Source organism: Delphinapterus leucas, chromosome 2, assembly GCF_059928025.1.
Source record: "Delphinapterus leucas isolate spDelLeu-1000000601 "Yukka" chromosome 2, BTC_Dleu_Yukka2, whole genome shotgun sequence".
Lineage (NCBI taxonomy): Eukaryota > Metazoa > Chordata > Mammalia > Artiodactyla > Monodontidae > Delphinapterus > Delphinapterus leucas.
Window position 1 is genome coordinate 20,468,776 of NC_143130.1, and position 9,113 is coordinate 20,477,888.

General features: G+C 43.0%; 1 protein-coding gene across 12 annotated transcripts in view; it reads left to right on the forward strand.

The window, feature by feature from the left end:
- The window catches only part of USP6NL (USP6 N-terminal like), a 208,228-nt gene that overhangs the window by 178,545 nt on the left and 20,570 nt on the right, over window positions 1-9,113 (forward strand). For all 12 annotated transcript variants that reach the window (XM_022580293.3, XM_089906509.1, XM_089906504.1 and 9 more), the window contains one exon: window positions 4,773-9,023. In XM_022580293.3, the coding sequence (XP_022436001.1) occupies window positions 4,773-6,190 (1,418 nt within the window). In that variant the 3' untranslated portion in view covers window positions 6,191-9,023. The remainder of the gene's footprint in view (window positions 1-4,772; window positions 9,024-9,113) is intronic.

A 9,113-nucleotide genomic window follows, 5' to 3' on the forward strand; every position in this document is an offset into this window, starting at 1 on the left:
ATTTTAGATGCTATAGGAAGGTCTGCAAAATAAGTAGGACTGCACTTTAAGTAGGTTGTCTTCTGCTAAGGTGAAAGGGAAATGTATTATGGGCTACCATGAAAGAACTTTAAGAAGCTGCTTTTTTGATATTTTAGAACAGTCACAGATTTTTTTTTTCCCGGTGTGGATTTTGGCCTCTTGACCATTAAGTAAATGGAACATGCTAAAATTTTCTTTTAATTCTAATATAATGTGTAGATGCATAGAATATTAATGTCTCTTCCTTAGAGAAATTCGTGTATTGACTTGAATATAAAGTAGTGTTAAGTGTAAGGTGAGTACTTTTCTTACCCATTATATTGAAAAATTAAAACTCCCTTGTATGGATGACACGTACCTTTCCATTTTGTTACAGGCATGAAATTACCACATCAGTCCATTACTTCCTTCTCACTTTTTTATTCCTTCTCCTGAGAAATATGTGCCTTATTTTTGTAATCCTGCCTTTTACCCTGTGTCCTATTAGTCTTTACTGATATGGGCCTTTTATGTATCCAAAGGATTTCAGGATGGAAGTCTATGGACAATAGAATACAGGAACAGGACGTGATGTTCAGTTTTCTCCCCTAGTACCTCTTCCCCCTCACGTTCTCCCTCCCACCACCACTGTAAAGTGTTCTTAAAAAATTTCTTCCATTGCATCAGCCCCTTATTAAACCCCACTGTACTGCATTTCAGTTACTCCAAACCTAGAATATTGCTTAAATTCTGGGTACCACACTTACAAAGATGCCCTTTATCTTTATCAGCATCAGTAAGTAGCTACAGCTGAATGTCTGCATTTCCATAGGAAATCACAAGAATCTGTGAAGTAACGGAACTCGAGTTACCCCTGTGGGTCTGTTACTGCCTGTGTCCACCCTCCACACTTATTGTGTTCAGTTGTCTTTTTGACCTGGTTTTGTAAAAATTTTTTTTTTTTTTTTTTTGCGGTACACGGGCCTCTCACTGCCGTGGCCTCCCCCGCCGTGGAGCACAGGCTCCGGACGCGCAGGCCCAGCGGCCATGGCTCACAGGCCCAGCCGCTCCGCGGCATGTGGGATCTTCCCGGACCGGGGCACGAACCTGTGTCCTCTGCATCGGCAGGCGGACTCCCAGCCACTGCGCCACCAGGGAAGCCCCTAAAATAAGTTTTAACGACTGTAGTTGGTTTCATTACATTGTCGACGTTGCAAATGTCCTAGAACCATACAAGCAGATGATCATAAATAATGAAATATGTGGCTTTTCACTAACAGGAAAAGCAATCCATAAAATCTGTGTTTAGTGAAAGCAAATCAGTTTTGAGGTTTAGGATGTAGACCGAAGGGTAGTGTCTTAGTCCGTGCGCGCTGCTACAACAAAAGCGCCACAGACAGTGGCTCAAACAACAGAATTGATTTTCTCATGATTCTGGAGGCTGGAAGTCCAAGATCAAGGTGAGGGCAGGGTTGGTTTCTTCTCCGCTTGGCTTCAGGTGCTACCTTCTCACTGTGTCTTCACGTGGTCCTCCCTCTGTGTGTGTCTCTGTCCACATCGCCTCTTCTTATACGGTCACCTGTCATGTTGGATGAGAGGCCCACTCCACTGACCTCATTTAACCTTAGTCCCCTCTGTAAACGCCTTATCTCCAAATGCAGTCACCTTCTGAGGTTCGGGGGATTAGGGCTTCAACATAGGAATTCTGAGGGGGCACGGTTCAGCTCATAACAAGGAAGTGGTTTTTAGACACAGACCTTGCTGAGGAAGAGAAAAAGTAAACGTTTATTCTCGCCCCCTGCTCTGGTGCCCCGTCCACCTCAGAGGACACAGGGCATGTGGCTCTGTCCCAGGGCTACACGTGCCAGGCCCTGCCCAGCACGTCACTCACATTAATCAGGTACCGGCCTTTCCTTCCCTCTTCAGTGTCACCCCCTCTGGTGCATTTGGGCAGGCGTGACAGCAGAAGGAGGTGGGTTGCCCGCGTGGGGTCCAGAACCCCCTGTCTGACTACTGCCTCTCCAGCTGGGCATTCCTCCTGCTCTGCCAGGGCCACTCCTCACCCCACTGTCGACCACAACTCAGAGGGACCCGTGGCTGCAGTCCCCGAGGTTTGGGGGAGGAAAAACCCAGGAAACCCCACCTCTCTTGGTGGCCCCGTCCATTACTCCACTGTGGAAAGGGTGTGAGCACTAATCCCATCACGAGGCTGTACCCTGTGACCTGATTACCTCCCAAACCCCATCTCCAAACACCATTACATGGAGGTGACGCTGGGGAGTTTCAACATGGATTTTAGGAGGACACAGACATTCAAACCATAGCAGATAGCTAACCCTCGAAAAACCTAATTTCAAGCAACTGTTTTCGTGACTTGTGAATTGATAAAGACTGAAACCCCAACGCAGGGTCTGGGCCGAGAGAAGCAGGTGAGGCTTCCGCTGATCGATGGTGTTCTAGGGAGAAGGCGTGCAACCTGCAGCAGCCGGGCAGCTTGAAATCTGTTCTTCTTTTTTTGTTTTTTTAATACCGCTGTGGAGAATTTTTAGAAACATTTAGAATGATTTCATGGGAAGTAGAGTGTTGGCGGCTCTCTGCAGGCTGCCGGGAGCCATCGAGTGGTGGGGACGTGGGACGGCATGGAGGGCTCAGCGTGAGGATCTCTACAGCTGATCCTGTCTGTCCCTGTAACGTGCATCTTGCAGGCATGAATTAGCACTCTCTCCAGGAGCCACTGTTTTCCTTTTCTTTTTAATGGTTATGTTTTCCATCAGGTTTTCTACACACCAACCTGAAAAGGCTGATGTTATTATCTGATGGAATATCAATCGGCCAGTCCAATTACTGTGTTGTGCGCTTAGAGAGTTGTCAGAGTGGAGGCGAAAAGAAAATTCCTGCATTCGGTTTTTCTATCATATCTTCCAGATAATTTGTGTTTGTTGCGGTTATTTTCTTACAGGAAAGAAGGAATTCATATGTTTCCTTGGGACTGAATGGATAGCTACTTGTAGAGCTGATAAAAACTTGGGGGACACCAGATAGATTTTAATTTTATTTTTATTGTTCGTTTTTTTTGTTTTTTTGCGGTATGCGGGCCTCTCACTGCCGTGGCCTCCCCCGCCGTGGAGCACAGGCTCCGGACGCGCAGGCCCAGTGGCCATGGCCCACGGGCCCAGCCACTCCGTGGCATGCGGGATTCTCCCGGACCGGGGCACGAACCCGCGTCCCCCGCACCGGCAGGCGGACTCTCAACCACTGCACCACCAGGGAAGCCCCTTATTGTTCGTTTTTAACCTGACAGGCTGAATGACTACTTGTGAATATTCTGGACTAGGGCTGCATTTGAGTCAACTTTCTCACCTCAATTCCAGATATTTCATATGAGGCTAGTCAGGCTGAACTGGAATGCTCCAGACTATTTTACATGCAACATTCATAAACAAAGCTTTTCTCAATGACAAGCATTTTCAAGTTTGGGTTATCGCTTAAAATAGTCTGTCCATATATCATAAAACGTCTTTATTACAGAAAGATGCAAGAACCATGTTGATTATGCCAAGACCACTGAATCAGAAAAGCATAAAGTATCTTTAGCTCAATAATTCTTATTCTGGTAGCTTAACTATTTGAAGGATATCGTATTGCCATCATTCTCTACTCCCTCCTCTCCCAAAGAAAAGCTCATTGAATTATTTTAACATCTTAAAGAAAATTATGGTATGTGGGTAAATAATACAATTATCATCACCTAGACCGTAAGCTACATAAAAATGAGGCGGCGTCCGCCTGCTCACAGCTGGTGGACTCATGGCCTTCCTCAGGAAACATTTGTTAGGTGGGTGGGTGGCGGGGCATTTGAAGAGTACAATGACTTATTTTTAAGTGAGAATATACGGTTTTGTAGTAATAGAAGACATAAAAAACATACGTCTTAAGCTTTGGAATTTTTACAAGTGGAGTCTGTTGTTTTTTTCAGGATGGTATTTAGTGGAGTCCATATTGTGGATCATTTTAAACACTTTACAAAATGCCCATCTTATTGCATGTTCCTTTAATTCCTCATTAATTTTCCCATGTTAGTTATTTAAAATTTAAAATCAAAAGTAATATGATTTTCTCTTTCTTTTTTATTCTTTTTCCCTTTTTTTTGCATTTAAAGTAGGACCCTCTTAGAGTAGTAATTTGGAAATAGAGAATGCCGTTTCTTTGTATATGGTGGAAGGTACTGAGAGAATAATAATAAGCTACTTGGGGATAACTTGGAGACCACAGTTGGTCATCAGTTAACTTTTAAACTTGGCAGACCTGCTTGAGGTTGTTAGGAACCATTTTACTGAGATTCCAAAACTGTTTTAGTTGAGGTATGCTTAAGTGGAAGGAATGTAACGGTGAGACACTGAACTACTGACCTGCAGGATTGTTTTAGGAATAGAAATGAGAATATCAGCTTCTCATTCATGGTAAAGCAGGTAACTATCTTAACAAAATATAAGAATCATATGTTACACAACTGTATGATCCTTACTCATAAGGTTATAAAATTTTCCCATCTGCACATTGCGTAATAAGACTTTGAGTTTTGGTATGCCTTAGTATGAATCTCTCTAAAAAATGCTTCTCCTAAGCCACTAAAATTCTGTGTGTCTGTGTATGTATATGCATGTGCTTGAGTGCACACATGAAAAGTAAGCAGTTATTCATGATATAGTTCTTATATTTGATACCGTTTATTCATGCACTTATGTCACTTATGAATTGATCTTTCCCTTTAGGTAAAGAGGATGAATTTCCAAAGAAACCTTTGGGACAACTTCCCCCTGAATCTCAATCAGCTGGCGTCAGTCACCTGAGCAACGGACAGAGAAGTGTGGGCAGGTCAAGTCCGCATCTGGACGGCAGGAGAGAGAGCGGCTCGTCACCTTACAAAGCCCACGAGCATTCCCCTCCCCATCAAAGTAGAACAGGTACCCCCGAGAGGGTGCGGCAGCTGCGGCGGAAGTCGGTGGACGAGGAGAGTAAAAAGCTTAAAGATGAGGTGGATTTTCAAAGGAGACTTCCATCGGGTCCACAGGACAATTCCAGGCAGTATAACCACGCAGCCGCTAACCAGAATAGCAACGCCACTTCACACATCAGGAAGGAGTTTGTGCCCAAATGGAATAAGCCGTCAGATATCTCAGCTATTGAGAAAACTGCCAAGTATGTCATTGAAGGCCGAAGTCGGGCTGCACACCCCACGCCGAGAGTCACCGTCCCCGGTTCCGCTGATCCGTGGGCCCCCAGCGTCAGGCAGAAGGTGAAGGTGCTGGATGCGGACGAAGGGAAGCGTGGCTCCACAGCCTCGCAGTATGACAATGTACCCGGGGATGGAGCCAGTGCGGCCCTGGAGCAGGCGCTGGAGAGGGCGCGCTCCCAGAGCCCCAGGGGCGCGGCCTACCCTCACAGCCCAAGGAGGCACGCTGAGCCCAGCTCCAGTCCATCCAGAGCCCCAAACACGTTTACATTTAAATTACAGCCTCCGAGTTATGCAAAATATCCATCCCAGTTAGACGGGGAGGATCGAGGGGCAGCACACCCCCCATCTTACAGTGACCCCCCCACTTACCAGGGCAGTTCTCCAAAGCGCATCCCTGCTGCTAACAGCAGCTTTGTGTCTCCACCGTTTCCCCACGGGACACCAGTGAATCCTTCCCGGAGACCTTACGGTTCTACTCTTTCGACTGATGTTTCTCCAGAGAAATCTTACAGCCGCCCAACTCCTCTGGTCCAGCCGTCCAGTCGAATAGAAGTTCTCCCTGTTGATATTGGTGCTGCAGGATATTCGGGCAATTCAGGGTCACCAAAGAAAGGGAAATTCCTCCTTCCTCCAGTGGAATGTTTGCCAGATAATAACGGAAAATGGTCGGAAGTTGGTTACGCATTGAGACCGGAGATGCACGGACAGTCGTGGACTCGTGATGCCAACCGTAGCCACTTAAGCAGTTTACCCAAATACCCCACCTTTCAACACGTCCCCTATCAGGACCACACCCTCCCTGCAGTTTCAGTAGATAGTCCGGTGCGGTATCGAACTTCCCCAGCTCTGGAAGATGCCAGTTCATCTGGGTATCAGTATTCAGGGCCCTCGCCTCCAGTATATCACTACAGGAATCGGGATGGACTCTCTATCCAGGAATCAGTATTGCTGTGAGAATTGATCTGTACTTGCTGCAAACGAGAGAATAGAAACCATATGAAACCTACATTGCTATGTTGATAATTGCCAAAGCAGTATTTTATAGAGTTGTGAACAACTCGCACAATTCTCGTGTATGTCAGTGATAAGAATACATGGGAGTGATTTCATCCCCACCTAGATGCTGCTTAAGATGAGCTTTTAACTTGCATCATCACTGAACCTGTTAAAAAGAATTTAACCTGGAAACATAGCAATAGTATTTAGGGATGCACGCACAGTTTCATTTATATCTTTCTCCAAAATCTGAATATTTGTACTCTGTTAGTCCATTCTATTTTGAGTAATGATACAAAGCACTGAAAAACTGTAGAATAGATATTTTTAAGGCTATGTGTAGTGTACGTGTCTTTTAATAGATACTATATGCATCTACGCATACACGTTTGAACACAGAACTAAAGAAATGTTAAAAAAAAAACAACAACTACTTTTCATCTAGATCCTGGGAATAATTTATTCTACTTCTTTTCCCTACCTTGTCTTTTGGTCATGTTTTTTTTCCCCCTTATATTTTTTACCCAGGTCCTAAACTGAGTTGAGGGTTTGCCCTGGCTTAATTCAGCATCTCACGGAATGCTCAGCTTTCTCGTTCAATGGCTCATTCAGTTTTCAATCTGAAGATTAAAGACATTGGAGAGAAAGGCTAGCCACTTAATGGTGCTTAAAATCGGGGCAGTTTAATTTTATGACCAAAGGTGCAGTGCGCAATGTATCCGTGTTCACCAAGAGATCAGCTTTCGTGCGTCTGTGCCCTTTTTTTCTGGTCTGACCCTCGCAAAGCTCAGAGCAGAGTGTTCCTTGCCAGATGCCCAGGAAGTGTACACACAGCCCTCCGGCGGATGCCAGCAGGAGAAGCTGCAAGTTACTGATCATCAAGCACTCACACGGGGCAGCAGAACAAATTCCTTTACATTCATTTGAAAGCAAGATTAACAATATGGTTACTTCTTACTTCTGCCCCTTAAATTACTGTGGAGTCTCCCCGCAAAGGGCCCCGGGGTGGCATTTACATGATCTTTTCCTGGCCCTCTTCTTTAAAGAATGTAGTCAGTGAATATTGCTGCTCGTAGGCTGTTAAATTATCGCTGTGTAAAATTGTAAAAAATGATCCTAATTATTACTAGGAACCTCAGATTTTGGTGGGTTTTTTGTTGTTTTTTTTTAAATAGCGTGACTTTCATACTTTCAAAAATCTTTTTTTTTGTTGTTTGTTTCAGTGAAAAATTCAGGTTCATGGTAACAAATCAGCAATGTCTTTCAAAATCTTCTGTTACACTACAATGACCAAAACACTGACCAAGTTTTGGGCACTCTAAGAAAGTATGCCTTCGGGTTTCACTGGAGAGCTTGTTTTCAACATTACTTTGATCCTATTTGAACAATAGGGAATAGAAAACCTAACATTGATGGTTCTTCTTGTTGCAAGTTGGGGCTGTAAGCTTTCAAGGTACAGAAGTATGTCTTTTAAAATGAGAGTAACATTTGTTTAGCTAGTGAATGTGACAATATTTTTATGTATATAATGAGCCTAATATAATTTTAATCAACTTGGTAATGATGTTATTAAATGGCAAAACAAATGCAGTGTATTAGCAGCCAAACACTGCACGGAAACTCCGATCCACCAGGCTCCTGGTTCAGATCATGTGGAAGCTTAGAAATAAATGTATATAAAATTGTAGCTGGGGATGTGAATTCCAATTTTAAACCATGATTCTGTGACTTGTAATAAACCAAGCTGTACAATTTAGTTTATGATAGCAGCATCAGAGCTGTTCCAAAATATATATATATATCAACAGTGGTAAATACTGTAGATTTATATATATATATATATATATATATATATGCAAGAAATATATGCACACACACTATTTTCTTATGTCACCTATGACTTTTTTATCTGTACACTTCTTTTGATGTGATTGTTTTTAACATGCTAAATAAGTATATTTTGTTTTGTGTCTTTCATGTGCTTTTTTCAGATGGCATCTCTGATTTTTCTAAAGCTAGTTCATTTCTAACTGAGCAGATACTGCGTAGCGTTTGCCTACGTGACTTTATATGTATCACAGTTGTATATGTTTTACTAATTTCCAGTAGTTCTGTATTTAGAACCACATCACCTGCCCTTTATTTGATTTAATCAGCCATTGTTAATAGTGATAAGGTGTTATTTTCAGTCTTCTCCCGTTAGAAAATGTAGATCTGTTAGTTTTTCAAGTAGGAAAATATAATTCAGAGTCATTTTGCCACCGTACAATTTTACTCTTTCAAATTTATCTTTTAATAAAAGATAAATAGTGAAATAAGGATAAAATATGAAATAACATTCATAAAATAGGCTAAGTATATTTATAAAAAACATTTGGTGAGGATCTTCATGGTGTGGAGACTGATTTTGCTTTAACTACATGTACATGACTAACTATTTTGCCACTATTAAGTCTTTTCTTCATAGCAGTTTTGCCTAACACAGTAAGCACTTTGATATAGTTTTTATATTTTAATATTTAGTTTGAAAAGTTAAAGAAACTTAGACCCAGTGTCTCAAAGGGTTTTAAAACTTCAAGTCTTTCAGGTGCTTATGTTGCTTACAGGATTTTTAAAATAGCTTTGAGAGCTGGGAGATAGCCATAGCTGTCAAATCAGACACCCTGGTATTGCAGGGGAGGAAAAAAAATTCTTCTTCCTTCTGCCCTCTAGGTTCTCCACCCAGGCCCTGTAGATTGGACTGACAAAGGACAGACCAACGGGAGAAAAGCAACTGGAAGGTCATTAACACGTGCGTCCTGCATTCACGTGGTATCCGGTGATCAGTCACTCAAAGGGAGGGTTAGCTTGGGGTCTCTCCACCCAACCTAGTCAAGGCAGG